Source organism: Phyllobates terribilis, unplaced genomic scaffold (genome assembly GCF_046119375.1).
Source record: "Phyllobates terribilis strain yellow unplaced genomic scaffold, ASM4611937v1 Scaffold_3__8_contigs__length_932513732, whole genome shotgun sequence".
In the NCBI taxonomy this organism is placed as follows: domain Eukaryota; kingdom Metazoa; phylum Chordata; class Amphibia; order Anura; family Dendrobatidae; genus Phyllobates; species Phyllobates terribilis.
The window spans coordinates 719,432,272-719,454,310 of NW_027362763.1; the positions used below are offsets into that span (position 1 = coordinate 719,432,272).

Here is a 22,039-nt window from a genome sequence, read left to right on the forward strand (position 1 = left end):
CACGCCCCGGCCTGGCAAGCACAGTCCCTCTGCTCTAAAATTTCCAGGTGTGGTCTACACACAGCCTCTGTTCCTTTTAACTCCTGTGCCATCTCAGGGTCCCTGTTAACCCACAGCTGTATCTCTTAGACCTCTAGCTCTGTAACACGGAAGCTGAGTTCGCCTGTCTGCTTACTGTCCTACTCTTCTGCATACCCATACCTGCCTGCTGTATTCAGATCCCGACAACAATGTTTCTTACACATTTGCAGGCTTGCTTTCTGTGCCTCCTTCCTTGCACACACACACATCTGTGGCCAAACTTGTCACACTCTTAGTTACTGATTTCATTCGACTAATTAAACTCTCTCTCTCTCCCTAACTTACTTGCAAATTCCCTTTTTTCTCCTTAACTCTCCTCCCAACTGTAGGGCTTGGCTAACTGTTACCCACTCTTTCCCCTATTCTGGGTGATAACTATTTACACATACATTGCCAGCAAGTATGATAAGGCATCTGTTTTGAAGGCTTCTTTTGCAGCATTATTTGCGGATCCAACCAAAAATACCAGAGTAAGCAGTGCAGCATATTCTGTGATGGACACATTGATGGAAAGTTGTTGAGCCCCAAAGACAAAAAGGTTCATTGGTGTTCCTACTGCTATGATGGAGCAGAATTATGGATATGAAGAACACAGATGTGAACATGACCTAAGCAATGATGTCATTAAGACATCATGGGAACCATAACTACTAATCCTGACAAGGCCCTGTGAGTAGGACTGGTCATTATTTATATGTAGTTTCTGCACTATACAGTTATATGAAAAAGTTTGGGCACCCCTATTAATCTTAAGCTTAATGTTTTATAAAAATTGGTGTTTTTGCAACAGCTATTTCAGTTTGATATATGTAATAACTGTTTGACACAGTAATGTTTCTGCCTTGAAATGAGGTTTATTGTACTAACAGAAAATGTGCAATCTGCATTCAAACAAAATTTGACAGATACATAAGTATGGGCACCCTTATCATTTTCTTGTTTTAAATACTTTTAAATACTTACATAGTAAGGAAATGGAAGAACACAGGGACAGTTCTTGTTAAGGCCAGAAGTGGCAGGCCAAGAAAATCATCAGAAAGGCAGAGAAGAAGAATGGTGAGATCAGTCAAGGACAATCCTCAGACCACCTCCAGAGAGCTGCAGCATCAACTTGCTGCAGATGGTGTCACTGTGCATCGGTCAACTATACAACGCACTTTGCACAAGGAGAAGCTGTATGGGAGAGTGATGCGAAAGAAGCCGTTTCTGCAAGCACGCCACAAACAGAGTCGGCTGAGGTATGCCAAAGCACATTTGGAGAAGCCAATTCCTCTTTGGAAGAAGGTCCTGTGGACTGATGAAACCAAGATTGAGTTGTTTGGTCATACAAAAAGGCGTTATGCATGGCGGCAAAAAAACACAGCATTCCAAGAAAAACACTTGCTACCCACAGTAAAATTTGGTGGAGGTTCCATCATGCTTTGGGGCTGTGTGGCCAATGCCTGGAACCGGGAATCTTGTTAAAGTTGAGGGATGCATGGATTCCACTCAGTATCAGCCGATTCTTGACAATAATGTTCATGAATCAGTGACAAAGTTGAAGTTACGCAGGGGATGGATCTTTCAGCAAGACAATGATCCAAAACACCGCTCCAAATCTACTCATTCATGCAGAGGAACAATTACAATGTTCTGGAATGGCCATCCCAGTCCCCAGACCTGAATATCATTGAACATCTGTGGGATCATTTGAAGAGGGCTGTCCATGCTCGGCGACCATAAAACTTAACTGAACTGGAATTGTTTTGTAAAGAGGAATGGTCAAAAATACCTTCATCCAGGATCCAGGAAATCATTAAAAGCTACAGGAAGCGACTAGAGGCTGTTATTTTTGCAAAAGGAGGATCTACTAAATATTAATGTCACTTTTCTGGTGAGGTGCCCATACTTATGTGTGACACCCCAGGGGTCTGGTTGTCACAGTGATAGAGATATTACGTCTGAGAGCAGGTGGGAGGTCCTTTGGTCAGGGATCCTGTGCATGCCACACCTCCTGCCCAGCCTTGGGAGGGGAAGAACTTCCCCTGTATAAACCCGGGGCTGAGGCAGGGTTAGTGAGTCCAGGAAGAGTAGAGACAAGAGCAGCATAGGAAGCAGCAGAGTCACAAGGAGTCAGGGGCTGGCAGCTAAAGAGCTCGCCCTGACTAAGAAGATTCTTTACCGGACCCGGAGTCCGAGGCTGTGGGGACTAACTTCTACCCAGCAGCAGAATCCGTCAGGCAGGGGATTTCAGGTCCCCTGGCCCAGAAGCCCGAAGGCCCGGTCACACGCGTGGGACCAGCACCGCCATCGTGGAGCGGAAGCCATTAGAAGGCCCCGAGTCACCGGCCATACGGGTGAGCACCACACGGTACACTCAGGGACGTGGGCTACTTACATCAGCTTCTAGCAAGGTAGCCAGAAGAGTACAGTCAGCTTGGGAGGCCTACAACTACGCCTGGCCAGGGGAGATCCCATCTGCTCAAGGACTGACCAGGCCCCGTTCGCTAGCAAGTACTCCGGGAGGGTCTATCGTTGTTACCAGTAAAGACCCTGAACGCTACCATACCGTCTCTGAGTGGTTCCTGCTACCCCCATCATCCACGTCGGCTGCCCTGAGGCCATACCCCTCCCGTTGGGGGTTATACTATCACGCTGCACCATCCTTCCACCGGCCTCAGCGGTCTGCCTTGCAGCAGCAGCCCCCTGGCTGCATTCAACGGGTGGCGTAGTCATCAACCATTTTCTACCGCTAACAGACTGCCGTCCAGTTTGACTCCCTGGGCACGGAACGGGTCACCGCCACGAGACTACAACCCTAAACAGATCCGGCTCCGGGTAAGCTCCCGCGTGCGCAACGCAGCGCGACACAGGCCCAGGGGCGCGTCATATGCACCTGTCAAATTTTGTTTGAATGCAGATTGCACATTTTCTGTTAGTACAATAAACCTCATTTCAAGGCAGAAACATTACTGTGTCCAACAGTTATTACATATATCAAACTGAAATAGCTGTTGTAAAAACACCAATTTCTATAAAACATTAAGCTTAAGATTAATACGGGTGCCCAAACTTTTTCATATAACTGTATCTATTAAATGTGGGTCTCACCCCCAAACGATGGTTCCACCAGCTTACTCACACCTATCAGATATTTATGGTATATCATAGACACTTTTTTTTCCATTTATGTCTGTGATGGAAATACCCCTTTATATAGGCAGTCTGGTTTAAGAGGTAATTTTTTAAATACCCTAAATGGAAATTGTGAGTTAATGGGGGCAAGTCTTTGAAAGACAGGTTCCTTGGTGTGCAGGAAAGGCAAGTTTATAACGACCTAAGTTTGATTTTAAAGAGCACTTTGTAATACTTAATTTACACCAAGGTGGGTGCTGTAGGGAAACTGAACACTTTCTACTACATTTCTGTACAAATTAAGACCACAGTCAGACGGCCATATAAATTAGACCAAGATCGGAACGCAGTGCATGGAATGGCTGGTGGCTCTCCCGACCCGAGTGTGACAACTACATAGAAATACATGAAGCTCTCACGCTTGGGTCGGGAGACCGGCCTGTCAGTCCACTGGTCTTCTGACCTGAACTTGTCAGCTTCATGAGGCTGCCGACTTTGGGTCAGAAGACTTACCACCATTCTGTGCATTGCTGTCCAAATACTGACCATGAAAAATGGATGTATGAAACTGGCCTAATACAAAGGCATCATCCAAATCAGGACACCCTTCTAAGACCCTTCTGCATGGCTATGTTTTTTCGCTTTCCATTCTCTGCAGTGTGACTGTGCAAGGCGTGCATGTCACTAGACAATGGCATCTACTCATTTTGCAGTCTCGTCCATGCAGAACAAATTTTTCGGAACCAAAGATTTGACAAAATAGGAAAAAATGTCAACGTGAACTGACCTAGGTCAAAAATAATACATAGTTGATATAATAAAAATACTTTCACGCTTTCCCATCTCTGACGGTCTGCTATGTTAATACGTGGAATGTGTATAATGAGAGTGAAGATCTGTGTCGTTTTCTAAGCTAAAATGGGAATTTGATCTGACTGGGAAGTAAACGCTCTGCAAACAGGGGAGCAGCCAACCTGTTTCACACCGGCTGCTCCGGTACAAGAGACTTCTTTCACCATGTCTCTCTGGTATTCACTGCCGTATAAGTGAGACATTCATTGTGCAGCAAGGAGAACGATGGTATTATCCTCAGCAATGGGAGGCTCATCCTAAATATATACAGCACATGTGTAATGTGACTCTATGTATGGCGTCCGTGTCTATCTTTACGTAACAGTCCCACCTCTTTGCAAAATTCTTACTATTTTTATATTTATTAAATTTACCAATAATACAAAAAACTTGTGCTACATCAAAAAAAGAGCAAAGACGCACAATAATAATACCGCATAAATCCAATAGTGTCGTTTCACAGACAAACTAGGTTCCTTATAATTTAGGGATTGTATTACATATTTAGGTCATCCCGTAGCAGCGCATGCCAACCACATCAGAGAGACCAAGCTTCTGGCATGGCTGGCCAAATAATAATAATATATCTAATATTTACTTTGCCCTGTTCCCGAGCTTCGGAAACTTCTCTGCTAATAAATTACCACCATGATGGAGACATAAACATTTGCACCTTCAGGTCTTATGAAAAGATTGCTAATGAAGTTGCTTTCTTGCACAGATTTCTTTAGGAAAAATCTCTCTTTTTTAAAGATTTTTTTTGTCTTTATTTTTTTTTCTGCAGTTTTTGGTCCAAAATCACTGAGGCCAGTTGCTTGCTGAGAGTCAGTAGGGAAATTAAACATAAGCACACTGCTTTTTTTGTGGCCTTTTTCTCACTTTACTTGTGCTTTTTGTCAAAAATTGAAGCTTGTGGTATTTATGGTGGTTTTTCACCACTTTGTAGCTATTTTTTCTTTAAAAACAATCCTCTGTACTGTACAGCGTATTGCATTTTGGTTGCTTTTTTGACATTAATAATCATGTGATTGTATGAAAAATTTTAGAGTCACATGATTTGTAATGTTCAAAAGACAAATTAAAAAATGTTTTCCTTCTAAGGTGAACGGGCTGTCTCTGTCTAGTTCCTTGAGTATTCAGACTACATACACCCCCATTCCTCCCCAGTGGGCTTTAACATTCAGCTCTATACAGAGTCCCCCGTTCACTAGTGTGGTGAGGAAGTACACCACTTATCTGCAGCCTCACCTCTCCACCTTCTCCAATAGAAAATACACACCTTGGAGGACTTACAGTGGCTCCCTCAAATTCTGAGAGCTCCCAGGAAAATAAGGGCTAGATGACTTAAAGTAAGTCTATCACCCCAAAATCACTATTTAAAGGGGTTATCCCAGACTTAGCTGCTAACTATCTGCCTGTTATACCCGGTGCCGGCACAGACCGGTCATTGACTGCTCCTGCCGGTGATTCAGCTGCTCCACGTCAACAGAGCAGCTCTTTCTCTTTCAGGGTGCTCTGTCGATAAGATGTGACTGCTGATGTCATGCAGATTGATAGCCTGCTCCTGCAGTTACGCAGCGAGGAGCCGGCTGTCAATCAGCATGATGTCGGCAGTCACGTCCTTCCAACAGTAAAGAGGAAGAGAAGCCGCTGCTCTGTCGATGTGACATCAGTGGAAGCCAATAGGATCGGTCAGTGATTGCTCTGTGCCAGCAGAGATCGGCACCAGGCACAACAGGCAAGTAGGTAGCAACTACCTGCCTTTAAGCTCTTAGGCCCATAGTAAAAAAAAAATGCATAGTCCCAGATAACTCCTTTAAAATAAGCCCATAGTTATATAGGGGACTTCGCACCAATAAAAACAGACATTTGTAGTTGTAAAAGTAAAAACTGCCTTTGTTGTGACTAAAAAGCTTTTAATTATTTGATATGCAAATTGGGGTGCTCAGTGCACCCTTGGTGTGACCAAGAGATTTGGTGCTTTGTTCCGCCCTCTCAATTAGCATGAAACGCCTGCTGTTACACTGTGTGCACACTTGAGGATTCTTTTCAGATCGCACTCCCTCTGGCCAATGAACACAGAAGGAAGCAGAGGTTCATGCAAATTGAAGTGGTGGAACAGTGCACAAAATCTCTTGGCCACACCAAAGGTGCACAGGGCATCCTGATTTCCTTATCAAACTAAATGCTTTTGAAGCACCACAAAGGTATGATTTTTATAGGGGCTAAGTGTCCTGTATGACTATAAGCAGAAATAGGTATTTTGGGGTGAGTCCCTTTAAAGGTTGCTAGTAGCTACAACTATACAGTTAGATAATTGAACTACTACTCTGCTCCAGCCTGGGGCTGTGGGCAATATATAACCTAAACCGCATCCGCTTCTTATATCTTTCTGATGGGGTGTTTGTTTAGTAGAGGGGATTTTCCGGTTTTGCTAAATACTAAGGAGAACCACCAATGTGTAAAAGTGCAGGATGATACAAATTGTAGTAAATATCAAAGTAATATGGTACGTAACAGGTATAGAGAACACTGCATTTACAGTCGTACATGCAATATTAATACTAAAACTATAAACAGTAGATGGTACAGGGGTTACGTATTTCTGGGGTACCACAGGTGCTCCAATGAGTCACTGTATCTTACTCTAGAAGCATTACTGTATTATAGGCACATACTCTAGTGCCACCTATTGGAAGTAGCAATCAAAGTCAATATCGACCTTTTAGTGAGCCTTGTCACATGATATAGGATAAAAGCCAAACCAGAATTTTTATTTGAAGACACGTGTTTCGGGGCATTGCCCCTCTTCAGTTCAAAGCAAGAAATCTGATTTGGCTGGGTGAGAGGCCTCTGATAGGTGTCTAAGGGGTAACATCTCTCCTTGTGGAGAGAGCCATGCCCCTTAGATCCAAGTCAGAAGCCTCTCATACAGCCAAATCAGATCCCATGCTTTGCACTGAGAAGGGGCAACACCCTGAAACATGTGTCTGCAAATTGAGATTCTAGTTTGACTTTTATCCTAAGTCATGTGACAAGGTTTTTTAAAAGGTCAATTTTGACTTTTAGGATTGCTACTTACAATAGGAGGCACCAGAGATTAAGTCCTCTTCCTCTCTGAAGAGGCAATTTGCATATACATAGGAACACTATGAGAAATGCTTCTAGGTAGCCCTGTAATATGTCATCCAGTTGAGCAAGGCCTTGATATTATTTTCACTTTTAGAATTATGAGTCTGTAAGTAAAAGAACTTTTATGTAACCCCCTATGTACTTTTGGAACCACACAGTATGGTATAGACCCATAGTAAAAGATCAGCAACATATTATGGATTTGTACAACACAGACCTGTAATACACTTTGGCTTATGATCAGGCAGCTTTGTCTCTCTTTTATCTCGTCTTAGTAAATCACCTTGTTAGTTTGGACATTTGCTGAAATATTTTGATCTTTTATCCAGGTTATTTGGCTTACAATTCTTGGCATGTGTATGAATAGCAAATTGCTGTCCTTCATAACCCTTCATGCATGGCAATTATCAGACAGAGGCTTTCATCTAAATTAGAAGACTATTGATAATGTCACCATCCATTAACCAGACTTCAAAGCAGGTTTATGGAAATGGTCATCAAATAATCAACACTCGTTTGTTTTTTTTATGTGCAGATGCAGCAGCTGGAAAGACAAGTTATTGATGCAAACCGTCGAGCGGAACAGGCGTATGAGCAGGTAATTGTTAGTAGGTTGTCATTGTTCTGAACTGGAAATGTTCTAGAGTAGAGCCAAGACCTAGGATTGTTAGTGCAGGTCACATATCACTTTAATTAGTGTTAATCACCGGATTATCTATCTATCAATATATATACATATACATATATATATATATATATATATATATATATATATGTATATACAGTATATATATATATATATATATATATAATTCTACATGAATGAACAAAAGACAAGTCTAAATTGAAAAAATATTTGGTGTGACTACTAGTGTTGAGCGAGCATGCTCGACACTTCTCGGTACTCGCCCGAGCATCTCACTACTCGGGATGTTCGGCGAGCACTGAGCATTTCCGGGTTACTCGGGCGGGAGCTCGGGTCTCCGAACTGCATGTTTGGCGATCTTTACAGAGCCAATGAACATGCAGGGATTGCCAGCCAGTCACTGTAATGCCGCAGCCATGTTGTTTGTGGGCATTACAGTGATTGGCTGGCTGCACAGCGTCACCTCAAGTATTTAAAACCAGGCGCCGCCATCTTGGACACCGTCGCTTCGGATCAGACAGTGTAGGGAGAGTGCTGCTGAGTTAGGGAGATATATATAGTGCGAAATAGGAAGTGTAGGGTCTCTAAAGCCTGCCAAATCAAACAAACAGTCCTTCTCAGGACTAATATCCATCCCAGATATCAGGCAGGCTGTATAGGAGACGCAGTGGTTATACCAGCAAACGCTGCATTACAGTCCTGTGTGCTGCTTTTCAAATTGCTAGACTTAGCCCCAGGTCTCAGGGGCCAGGAAAAATCCTTTTTTTTTCACCTAAATCCTCTTTTTTTTTTTTTCCTCAGTCAGACTGTACAATTACCCGTCTTATTAACCTTTTGGTATTCCCCCCCAAAAAAAAAACAAATTGAGTGTGTCTGTGAGTGTTCAGACACAAATATATCTGTTTAAAAGAGTCTGGGGTAAACCAGATAACTAGAACTGTGGTTTTGCAGTTCCACGGTTCAAATCTCTGTATTATACACTTTTTTGCCTTTTTTCCATAAAAAAAAAAACAGTTTGAGTGTCTCGCTGACTGTTCAGACACAAATATATCTGTTTAAAAGATTCTGGTGTAGGCCAGAGAACAAGAACTGTGGTTTTCCTCTTCCACGGTTCAAATCTCCTTTTTATTACCCTTTTGCCATTGATAGTGCGAGTGTAAGCTATTTTACTTCATTTACAATGGGCAAGGCGCGTGGCAAGGGACGTGGAACTGGACGTTCTGGTGATGGTGCGTGCAGAGGATGAGGCCGTGGCCAAGGTAAAAATGTGCCACAACCAACAGCCACATCTTCTCGCTCCCAGTTCTTGACCGAATTACTAGGGAAGCACACAACAGCACCACTATTGCGAACTGATCATTGTGAACAGGTTATTAATTGGATAGCAGATAATACTTCCAGTCACCTGGGCACTACCACCTCCGGTCTGTCTTACACATGGTCAAGTGTTAGTAGCCGTGAGTCTCGACTGCATACTCCTTCTCACCCTGATGCTCCTTCCTCCCACCATGCCGAGTGTCGTCAGACAGCAACTGATCCCACACTTGGACACTCTGAAGAGCTGTTCACTGGTCCATTTCCATATTTGTGCCCCTCGCCTGCTCCACTTGAAGTGGTGGAAGAGGAGATCCCATGTAGCGATGGCCAAATATTTGAACAGCCACGGCCACAGGAAGGCGACGCTGGCAATTTGTCACAAGAGGTGGACGATGACGAGACACAATTGCCACTAAGTGAGGAGGAGGACCGTGGCGCGGAAGTGGAAGAGGAGGATCTTGTAACTGCCCCAACGTGGCAGGAGGACACGCAGAGCGAGGCCAGCAGCACACAGGGGGGGGAGGCAGAGTACCCCAACAGGCAGGAAGAAGCAGTGTGGTGGCCGCAGACAGAAGGCGGGCAACCGTTCCCCGTAACGCCAATACGAGGGACGTTGCCAGTACAACCGGTAGGTCTTCCAGAGTCTGTAATTTTTTTAAAGACTCTGCTGATAACCCCAAAAAGGCCATTTGTACCACCTGCCAGGCCAGCATCAGCAGGGGTGACAAAACTACCAGCCTGACCACCACCAGCATGATCAGGCACATGTCAGCAAAGCACCCGACTTTGTGGGGTGAACCCCAGGGTCCATGACCAGTGTCAGCTGGTGTCACAACTGCTTCTTCCGCTGTTGGGCGTGTAAGAGAACCCCCTGTTGTGCGTGCAAGGCAATCCCCTGGCCATACTGCATGCAAAGATGCCCCCTCCTCTCAGTCTTCACTTGTTATGGCAGTTTCTCAAGAAACAGCATCAACGTCCACATCCACGTCCCACTGCAGCGTTCAATTGTCCATATCCCAGACCTTTGAACGAAAGCGCAAATTCGCAGCCAATGCCCCACAGGCCACAGTCCTAAATTCGCACATTTCATGACTGCTTGTGTTGGAAATGCTGCCTTTTATGCTGATGAAGACGGAATCCTTCCGCAACCTTATGGCGGTACTCGGTCCCCAGCCGACACTATTTTGCCCGGTGTGCCATCCCCGCACTACACAAGCACGTGTCCCAAAACATCTGCCGTGCCCTCAACAACGGTGTTACTGGGAGAGTCCACCTGACCACGGACACGTGGACAAGTGCTTGTGGCCAGGGATGGTACATCTCCCTGATGGCACACTGGGTAAACATAGTGGAAGCCGGGACCCAGTCGGACCTTGGGACGGAACACATCCTCCTCACACCGAGGATTGCGGGCCCTATGTCAGTCAGAGTTGCCCCCACAGTGTACAGCTCCTGCACATCATCCTCCTCCTCCTCCTCCTCATGTTCAGCCTCCATCTCAGATATCACCACATCAGTTACAAGCTGGAAGTGACTCGCCCCCTTGGGCCGTGGGGCACTCAGAGCCGGGCAACAGGGCAATAATGGGGGTAGTAGTGGCAACCCGGTCCGTGGCACAGAGTGGTCAGACCAAATGTTGTGGCAGTCTATTTGTAGGGTTTTAAATGTCCGACTACGCCACACGTGGATTGCGGTCACGGTTAACCGCCGCTGCAGTGCAGACCGCTGGGGCAGATGTAAATGTGCAGCACTGAATAGTACAACTCCCCACGGGAGGAGTATGGCCCCAGGGCAGTATATAGATGGATGATGGAGGGGATGATTCCGACCGCAATAGCCAGGAAACGGAGGCCTCTTAAACAGTTCAGGGTCTTTATTAGAACAGGTGAGACGACCCAAAAACAGTCCCGGCTAGGAGGGGGCATGGATGTCTGAGAACAAGTGGAAAGCTGGCCCTGGTCAGGGTGAGGGTGAAGGCCTACCGTACTCTCTGCGCTCTTTCTGGCTATTTCCCTCCTTGTGGTGTAACAGCCCACGTTCCTGAGCTCGGCGTGTCTTCTCGCCCGTATGGCTTGCAACTTGGGTTCCTTTCTACTCTTGGCTTGGTACAGTTCTGCTGGTCCCTTCTGCTGTGGCGGAACCTCCGGGCTTCTTAGGCCAAGGAACATACAATCCCCTGCGGACTAGTTATTTGCTGTAGGACTTGGAATCCTAACAGCCTCGGACACCAAAGTCCGGTAGTTCAGTTTCTCTCTCAGCCAGGACAGGCTCCCCTCGCCTTCCATCCCTGGCTTGTGGCTCCTCTACTGCCACTCGTCCTCCTCAGCCTCAGCTGAACTGGCTCTCCCTTCTCTGGGACACCTCTCACTCCAGAGACAGGTCGTCCAGAACTCCCTAACCCTGCCCCCAGTTCCAGCTTTTATAGGGGCAGCCTGCTCCCCCTACTGGCCTGGGACAGGAGGTGCTGCATGCTAATGGTCCCTGACCAGAGGACCTCCCCCTTGCTCTCAGACACAGCTTTATTATACATTAGTGGCATCCCGGCCAGGGTGACACAGAAGCACTGCAGTACTGCCTCAGCCAAGCGGCAACAGGCTGTGCTGAAACTCATAAGCTTAGGTGATAAACCTCACACTGCTTGTGAGTTGTGGACAGCTGTGAAAGAGCAGGCAGATCTGTGGCTGAGACCGCTGAACCTACATCCAGGCATGGTCGTGTGTGATAATGGCCGTAACCTGGTGGTGGCTCTGAGGCGAGATCACACACGTACCATGCCTGGCTCATGTGCTTAACCTCGTGGTTCAGCGGTTTCTTAAATCGTACCCCGAGTTGCCAGATCTGCTCGTCAAAGTACGCTGGCTGTCAGCTCATTTTCGGAAGTCAGCTACAGCTTCCGCCGCCCTTGCTGTGTTGCAGCAGCGTTTGCAGCTTCCGGCACACAGACTGGTGTGTGATGTCCCCACAGGTTGGAACTCTACCCTCCACATGTTGCAAAGGATTTGTGAGCAGAAGAAAGCAGTTGTGGAGTACCAGCTGCAACAAGGCCGTCGATATTCACGTCAGACTCCACACATAAGACCTCAGGAGTGGACCTGGATGTCTGACATATGTACCATCCTGACAAACTTTGAGGAGTCCACCAAGATGGTGAGTGGCGATGACACCATCATTAGCGTCAGCATCCCACTTGTCTATCTTTTGCAACGCTCTCTGCAGAGAATTAAAGAGAAGGCATTGCAGCCAGAGTATGATGAGATGGATCAAGAAGCTGTAGCGGGCGATTACACACAGCCCAGCCTCATCTCATCCCAACGTGCATTGGGGGACAATGAGGGAGAGGTGGAGGAGGAGGAGGAAGAACAGGAGCTGGTATCATGCGCTGTAGACGGTAGTACCTGTACAACTGTCATACCGTCGGTTCAGCGTGGGTTGCCTGAGGACAGGGGGGAGGAGGAGGAGGAGAGCATGGTCAGTCGTCATCTTGGTGAGGACACGGAAGTCTTGCCCATTACCAGTCTGGCTCGCATGGCTGACTTTATGTTACGCTGCCTTAACCGTGACCCTCGCGTTGTCAAAATGTTGGGTGACAGTCATTACTGGTTGGTGACACTTTTAGACCCCCGCTACAAGGAGAACTTTCACTCTCTTATTCCTGAGGTGGAGAGGTCTACAAAAATGGGGCAGTACCAGAAGGCCCTTGCTGCAGAACTGTTAAAAAAATTCCCATCTGAACACGCTAGCGGCAGAGGTCACAGTTCGTTGCCCAACCAAGGCGTACAGGCGAGAGAGACGCAACTCCAATCCAGCAGAGGCAGGGGATCACTGTCAACGTTCTGGGACAGTTTTCTGAGACCCGCCCAGCTTACAGGCCCTGAGGCGCGGGGTACTCTCATAAGGAGTGGAAAGTTTCAAAAGATGGTGAGGGAGTACCTTGCAGACCGTACCAGCGTCCTCCATGATTCCTCTGTGCCTTTTAATTATTGGGTATCCAAGCTGGACACTTGGGATGAACTCGCTCTGTACACCTTGGAGGTCCTGGCCTGCCCTGCCGCTAGCGTGTTATCGGAATGTGTTTTTAGTGCCGCTGGGGGAACTATAACTTATAAGTGCACTCGCCTGTCAACTGACAATGCTGACAAGCTGACCCTTATCAAAATGAACAAGGGCTGGATTGGGCCAGACTTCTCATCACCACCAAATGACAGCAGAGTAACATAAAGTCAAATCCACTGTGTTATTTCGGGAGGTGTATTCCCATGCACCTCTTCACACCCACACATGGGTGTACACTTCCTCATTTCGGCTGTTTTTTGCTCTTCTCCTTATCCTCAGCCTCCACCACCACTTATACCACCAGGGTTACCGTGGTCCATGTTGCCAGCATTGCAAGTTCCTCCGTCCTAATTTTTGGCAGCTTTTGCTTGGAAGGCATAGGCAAAGACTATGGGAGACCCACTCCCCAATAATGGGAATAATGTTTTCAATATGCTGTACTGCATGGCTCTTGTAAGGGGCATTGCAAGTTCCTCCATCCTAATTTTTGGCAGCTTTTGCTTGGAAGGCATAGGCAAAGACTATGGGAGACCCACTCTTCAATAATGGCAATAATGTTTTTAATATGCTGTACTGCATGGCTCTTGTAAGGGGCATTGCAAGTTCCTCCGTCCTAATTTTTGCCAGCTTTTTCTTGGAAGGCATAGGCAAAGACTATGGGAGACCCACTCCCCAATAATGGCAATAATGTTTTTAATATACTGTACTGCATGGCTCTTGTAAGGGGCATTGCAAGTTCCTCCGTCCTAATTTTTGGCAGCTTTTGCTTGGAATGCATAGGCAAAGACTATGGGAGACCCACTCCCCAATAATGGGAATAATGTTTTTAATATGCTGTACTGCATGGCTCTTGTAAGGGGCATTGCAAGTTCCTCCGTCCTTATTTTTGGCAGCTTTTGCTTGGAAGGCATAGGCAAAGACTATGGGAGACCCACTCCCCAATAATGGGAATAACGTTTTTAATATGCTGTACTGCATGGCTCTTGTAAGGGCCATTAAAATCATCTTGTTAAGCTACTGTGACCTCCACGTCTCTTCCAAGGGTCATTGATATTGTCTTTTTATTCCACTGTAACCTCCACCACTCTTCCAAGGGTCATTGATATTGTCTTTTTATTCCACTGGGACCTCCACCACTCTTCCAAGGGGCATTGATATTGTCTTTTTATTCCACTGGGACCTCCACGTCTCTTCCAAGGGGCATTAAAACCGTCTTGTTAAACCACTCTGAACTCCACGTCTCTTCCAAGGGGCATTAAAATTGTCTTGTTAAGCTACTGTGACCTCCACGTCTCTTCCAAGGGGCATTAAAACCGTTTTGTTAAACCACTCTGAACTCCACGTCTCTTCCAAGGGGCATTAAAATCGTCTTGTTAAGCTACTGTGACCTCCACGTCTCTTCCAAGGGGGATTGATATTGTCTTTTTATTCCACTGCGACCTCCGCCACTCTTCCAAGGGGCATTGATATTGTCTTTTTATTCCACTGGGACCTCCACCACTCTTCCAAGGGGCATTGATATTGTCTTTTTATTCCACTGGGCCCTCCACGTCTCTTCCAAAGGGCATTAAAACCATCTTGTTAAACCACTCTGAACTCCACGTCTCTTCCAAGGGGCATTAAAACCATCTTGTTAAGCTACTGAGACCTCCACGTCTCTTCCAAGGGGCATTAAAACCGTCTTGTTAAACCACTCTGAACTCCACGTCTCTTTCAAGGGGCATTAAAATCGTCTTGTTAATCTACTGTGACCTCCACGTCTCTTCCAAGGGGCATTGATATTGTCTTTTTATTGCACTGCGACCTCCACCACTCTTCCAAGGGGCATTGATATTGTCTTTTTATTCCACTGGGACCTCCACCACTCTTCCAAGGGGCATTGATATTGTCTTTTTATTCCACTGGGACCTCCACGTCTCTTCCAAGGGGCATTAAAACCGTCTTGTTAAACCACTCTGAACTCCACGTCTCTTCCAAGGGGCTTAAAATTGTCTTGTTAAGCTACTGTGACCTCCACGTCTCTTCCAAGGGTCATTGATATTGTCTTTTTATTCCACTGGGACCTCCACCACTCTTCCAAGGGGCATTGATATTGTCTTTTTATTCCACTGGGACCTCCACGTCTCTTCCAAGGGGCATTAAAACCGTCTTGTTAAACCACACTGAACTCCACGTCTCTTCCAAGGGGCATTAAAACCGTCTTGTTAAGCTACTGTGACCTCCACGTCTCTTCCAAGGGGCATTAAAACCGTCTTGTTAAACCTCTCTGAACTCCACAGCTCTTCCAAGGGGCATTGAAATGTTGTTTTTAATTACCTCTAACCTCCACGACTCTTCCAACGGGCATTGCATTTCCTCCTAATTTTAGTTAGCTTTTGCTTTTCAATGCATAGGTGAACACTAAGGGAGACCCACTCCCCAATAATGGGTAGAAGGTTTTTAGTAAGCTGTAATCCACGTCTGTTTCAAGGGGCATTGCAGTTCCTTATAATTTTTGGAAAGCCTTCCATTCACTGCTTAGGCCAACAGTGTACAGGAGACCCAGTTGCTATAAATGGAAAAAATGGTTTAGTTAAGGCCCTCTGACCTCCTTGTCACTTCCAAGGGGCATTGGTGTGCCTCGAAATTTTTGGTAGGCATTGCACTCACTGTATGCCCTATAACTGTGTAGCCGAACCGCTCCTTTTGGTACAGAAACATATCCTACAAGACATGTGTGGTTGACTGGCCTGATATTGATGTGAATGGTCCCTGTTCCTCCTGCTCTTTCTCCTTTGCCACCACCTGATCCATCATTCATCACCTGAAGCTTTGTTTTAATGGGAGTCATAGAACTGGGATAGTAGCAGGAAAACATCCAGCAATCCTCGGAGGAGGTAGGATATGCACCAAAACGCTGACCACCTCAGGCCTAGCCACTACTACATACATGCACTTGCATTCCAAGGAACAGAAAGCTAAGGAGATGGATGGCCTCATGATCATGAATAATTTACTCGTTGTGTAGGAGGCCGACCACTGCTGCTGTCTACCTTCTGAACTTTGTGTTGAAGCCTGATTGACCCAGGACCCACAATCCTCTATGTCTGGAGGACGTGTTGCATCCCAGTGTCCAACTGTGTCCCGGCTTCCACAATATTAACCGAGTGTGAAGGCGTCAGTGAGATGGACCATCCCTGGCACATTCACTTGTCCACGTGTTTGTGGTTAGGCTGTCCTTCCCACTAAATGCACTGGGGAGGGCACAGGTAATGTTTTGGTATGCGTGCTTGTGTATAAGGCGCACCGGGACAAATAGGGGTGGCTGGGGACCGTGTGTGGGCACCCGGCCGCGGGGCGGCTGGGGACCGAGTATGGACACCCGGCCGCACCCTGGCGGCTGGGGACCAAGCGTGGACACCCGGCCACCGGGCGGTTGGGGACTGAGTATGGATACCAGGCCGCCGACGTAGCCATGACGTGGTGGCCAGATTCCGCCTCCACATGCCTAAAAGGCCCAATTTAAAGTGCAAGCAAGCAAGCAGTATGGTATTGCAGCCTGGGGGTGGGTGGGTGGTAGGCTGCATACTTGCGCTTGCATTGTAAGGAATGGGGGAGGTACAATTGAACACTGCCCTGGGTCAAGTCTGCATCTTCTGATGCGGCAAGGATCACTTCTGATGGGCACACTTTTAGGCAGTGACCTGGGTGTCAGAGATGCTTCCAGGGGTCTTCCCCATGCTGTTCCCATGTCTTTTCAGCACTGTATGCGTGTGTCACACAGCACATGGCCAGATAAGGTTGTAAAATGTTAAAATGACATTTCCCGGTGAATGCATTTGTCACGGTTGAAAGTAATACAAAAGTGCAAAAACGCATAAAAAATGCTACTTGTGAACATAGCCCAAGGTGTGGAGGAGTATTTTTGTTTTTGGTTATACCTCATACACAAGTCTTCACCTTGGAAAGGATGTTCCTTAACTAGTGTTGAGCGATACCTTCCGATATCAGGAAATATCGGATCGGATTGGATCGGGCCGATACCCAAAAAGTATCGGATATCGCCGATTCCGATACCGGAAACCAATGCAAGTCAATGGGACACAAATATCGGAATGAAAATGAACCCTTTCTTTCCTTGTAGGTTAATTCTACATGAAGGAAAACAACTAACAATAATGTAGAATGTATTGGAGGAGGTGGTTGCCCAAATCGATGGGAACAGTGCTCACAGTGAAACATGAAAAGCCGGCAATTCAGCAGCGGCATACACCGGTACCCGACAATTTATAACATAAAGAATAGAGCTTCACACATAGATTAGATAGATAGAAACATGTCAGTCACATATATATGAAGTACAGTGACACTGTTGCTTACTGTACTTGTCATTTAGTGTAAAGGATTTATTAAAAAAAATAATAGTGTTTTCATGCACCGTCTCTTTAAAAAAGCCGGCCGGCAATTCAGCATCTGTACCCGACAATTTAGAATAGAAAGAATAGAGAATCACACATAGATTAGATAGATAGAAACATGTCAGTCACATATATAATAAGTACAGTGACAGTGTTGCTTACTGTACTTGTCATTTAGTGTAAAGGATTTATTTAAAAAAATATTAGTGTTTTCATGCACAGTCTCTTTAAAAAAGCCGGCCGGCAATTCAGCATCTGTACCCGACAATTTAGAATAGAAAGAATAGAGAATCACACATAGATTAGATAGATAGAAACATGTCAGTCACATATATATGAAGTACAGTGACAGTGTTGATTACTGTACTTGTCATTTAGTGTTAAAATAAAGGATTTATTAAAAAAAAATTGGCGTGGGGGTCCCCATAATTTTAGTCTCTAGCGGAGGTTAAGCAGACGGCTGGGGCAGATGTTTGAAGCCTGGGAAGGGGGTAATACCCACGGAGCTCCCCAGGCTACTAATATCAGCCCCCAGCTGAATACCTAGCCTTTCTAGCTATTAAAATGAGGGACCCCCCCAAAAAATGACGTGGGGTCCCCCCTATTTTAATAGCTAGCAAAGGCTAGGCAGACAGCTGGGTCCTGATATTAATAGCCCAGGAAGGGTGCCATGAATATTGGCCCCCTCCCAGGCTAGAAACACCAGCCGTCAGCTGCCCCAGAAATGGCGCATCCATAGGATGCGCCAATTCTGGCGCTTAGCCTCACTCTTCCACGCTGCCCTGGTGCGGTGGCAGGGGGTAATAGTGGTGGGGTTCATGTCAGCGCCAGCTGCCATGAAGCCCATGTTAGTAATGATGGGCGTCTATAAGACACCCCCATTACTAACCTACAAAGTGTTAAAAAGAAAACACACACTACACCCAGAAAAAAATAATTTATTTGAAATAAAACACACCATTTTATTTAATTCTTAGTTTACTAAAAAAAAATTGTTACCTGTCCACGTTCCTGCGCTGATCTCCCATGCACAGCTGTCACATCTGGAGATGGTGACAGCTGTGCATGGCTGCTGTAAGCTCACGCTGCCGGGAACACTTCCGCTCCCGGCAGCGTGAGCCACTGACTGAGGTCACCGGAGTGCATTCAGGCAGCGCTTCTCCGGAGACCTCCTTTACGGCACTGCTGTACCGTGGGAATTTCTCACGATACAGCGGGGCCGTAAAGCAGCTAACCGGAGCAGCGCTGCCTGAACTCCGGCGAACCCACTTATGCAATGACGGGGCTGCTTTACGGCCCCATCATTCTAGCGGCGGCAGCGGTTCAGAGCGTTCACATTCTATGTGGCTGCTCTAAACTGGAGATCATCGTGGGACACTCGTGGACTACTATGGAGGGGTAAGGATAAGGTTGTGGTTTATTATTTTATATTTTATTACAGGAGATCGATGGCTTCGGGGAATTAGGTGTCTAGGTGAGTATAGGTGTAGTTTTTTATTTTTTACTTTATTTTAGGTGGCGATCGGCGGGGACAGGTAATGTATAAACTAATTTATTGTAGGTAACCACTGGCCACCAATGACATGTATTTAAAATTTATTGGGGACCAAAAAAAACGTGTATAGGGGCAAAAATAGCACATGAGGCAGTTTAAATAGCAGGATCAGGCTGATGGGAACTACTGCTCCCATCGAGCTGATCCTGCTGGCACGAGTGGACGGGGGACAGACATAGGCCGATGGGAGTAGTAGTGTCACATCGGCCTATGTCTGCCTGCACGCACACACCCGCAGACATTGCACAGACACCGCGCACACCCGCACACACTCGCAGACATCGCACAGACACCCCGCACACACCCGCAGACATCGCACAGACACCCCGCACACACTAATCATGACGGGCTGATGGTCTGGGAGGTGAGGCTGACCTGTGCGGCCGTGAGAAAGTTCATGTGAGTTCATGCAGTGCAGTCAAGCATGAACTCACATGAACCCTCTGAGGGCACCGCGGCTACTTCAAATGAACAGCTGATCGGCATCACCTGATACCTCAGCTGTTCATTTGAAATAACCGGCGGGAAAGCGCAACACAGAACGGGAAAGCCGGCGGTGAAGTCTTTTCACTGCCGGCTTCCCCGCCCGGGTCCTTCGCTCCCCGCTCCTTGGTGCTGTGCTCCCCGCCCGGTCCTAACTTACGATCGGGATGGGAGGTGGCGAGGGGAGCGGAGGATCGGGGTGGGAGGCTGCGGGGAAGCAGTATGGGGCTGTGTGATTGTATAAAAGCCGGCGGCTTCTTACTGCCCGCCGGCTTTTAAACAATCAGGAGAATTCTTTCAAGCTGGGATGGCATTCTGATGACAGGCTGGATCGCAGCTGAGCGCTGCCATCCAGCTTATCATCCTTCAGAGACACTGCAGAGCGCAGGCATTATGGGAACTTCCGATTCCGGTATTCGATATTGTAAAAGTATCGGAATTAAGTATCGGAATTCCGATACCGCGAATATCGGCCGATACCCGATATTTCAGTATCGGAATGCTCAACACTATCCTTAACCTATTTCACAGGAAAACAGTTTCAGTTTCATTTTTGAACGTTTTCTTGTGAGCCCGTAAAAGTGGCTTAATACCTCTGACCACTTTGTTGACAGCAGTGACCTGGGGGTCAGAAATGCTTCCTGGGGCGATCCCCATGCTGTCCCCATATCATTTGAGCACTGTCACTATCGTTTTGGGCACTTTTTAGGCTTTCTACAGACTGCCGGGGGTGCCGCCGCAAAAATGCTCGGGTCTCACATAGACTAACATTGGGCTCGTTGCTCGGGTCGAGCACCCGAGTATCACGGTGAGCTCGGCCCGAGCTTCGAGCACCCGAGCATTTTAGTGCTCGATCAACACTAGTGACTACCATTTGCCTTCAAAATAGCATCAAAGCATCGATTGTTCTAGGTACACCTGCACAAAGTTTTTTGAAAAACTCAGCACGAATGTTGTTCCAAACATCTTGGAGAACTAACCGCAGATCTGCTATGGATATAGGCTTTTGAAATTCCTTCTGTCTCTTCATGTAATCCCAGACATACTCAATTATGTTGATATCAGGGGTCTGTGGAGGCCATATCATCACTTCCAGGACTTCTTGATCTTCTTTACACTGAAAATAGATCTTAATGACCTTAGCTGTATGTTTGGGGTGGTTGTCCTCTTGCAGAATAAATTTGGAGTCAATCAGACACCTCCCTCATGGTAATGCATGACGGATAAGTATATGCCTGTATTTCTCAGCATTGAGGATCACAACAAATGGTCAATATTGAGGTGCGTAGACGCAGTGGTTGGGCAATGAAACTTAGTGCAGCAGATGAAAGACACATTGTGCTTATGTCCCTTCTAAATCAGAAGATGTCCAGCAGTTCCATCAGCTCAGAACTGGCCGCAATTAGTGGGCCCCAGTTGAATCTATCTACTGTTTGGTCAAAAGTGGTCATCATGGAAGAATTGTAGCCAAAAAACATATTTTCAACAAGGAAACAAGGCCAAGCGATTCAACTATTCTCTAAAAATCATGAATTAGATGTAGATAAATGTCTGGATGGATGTGCGCCTAAGGACTAGTTCAATAATGAGTATCTGCAGGCAGCAGTGAAGCATTGTGATGGTTCTTTGCATGTTTGGGGCTGCATTTCAGCAAATGGAGTTGGGGATTTGGTCAGGAATAATGCTGTCCTCAATGCTGAGGAATACAGACAAATACTGTACATACAGTATCTGTCATGCAATACCGTCAGGGAGGTGTCTGATTAGCCTCAAACTAATTTTGCATCTGGGCAACGACTCCAAGCATACAGCCAATGTAAATAAGAGATTTCTTCAGTAAAAGAAGAACAAGGAATCCTGGAAGTGATGATATGGCCCCCACAGAGCCCTGATCTCAGCTTTATTGCATCAGTTTGGTAATACATGACGAGACAGAAGAATTGCATAAGCCTACATTCTGAGAAGATCTGTGGTTAGTTCTCCGAGATGTTTGGAAAAACCTTCAAAAAAACTTTATCCAAGTACTAGTGTATCTAGAAGCATTAATGCTTTGATGTTTTGAAGGCAAGCAGGGGTCACACTAAATATTATTTTGATTCGTATTTGGAGTGATGGGTCTCTCCCTGTGTGCACATATAGATGAGAGACCTGTCACTCCAATGCAGTGGGTGAGGAGAAGCTGCGGTGAACCCAAAGGTTCCACTAGTTTCTCGTGCGACTTGATCCCCAGCTGCTCTTAAACTGTGTTTTTCTCTGAAACGCCGCATCATTTCAGAGTTAAACATATCTGTAAGAATTCATGCAGCCAGTATCTGATACATGCCGCTTGTGGATCAGGCAACATGTATCAGCTGTCAGGTTCCCTTTAATAAAATACTGGTAGGTGACACTATTTTGATAATGTTTTTC

General features: G+C 46.3%; 1 protein-coding gene across 1 annotated transcript in view; it reads left to right on the forward strand.

Moving 5' to 3' along the window:
• The window catches only part of PLEKHH2 (pleckstrin homology, MyTH4 and FERM domain containing H2), a 255,616-nt gene that overhangs the window by 127,753 nt on the left and 105,824 nt on the right, over positions 1-22,039 (forward strand). The window contains exon 3 of the mRNA XM_073672039.1: positions 7,715-7,777. Within this exon, the coding sequence (XP_073528140.1) occupies positions 7,715-7,777 (63 nt within the window). The remainder of the gene's footprint in view (positions 1-7,714; positions 7,778-22,039) is intronic.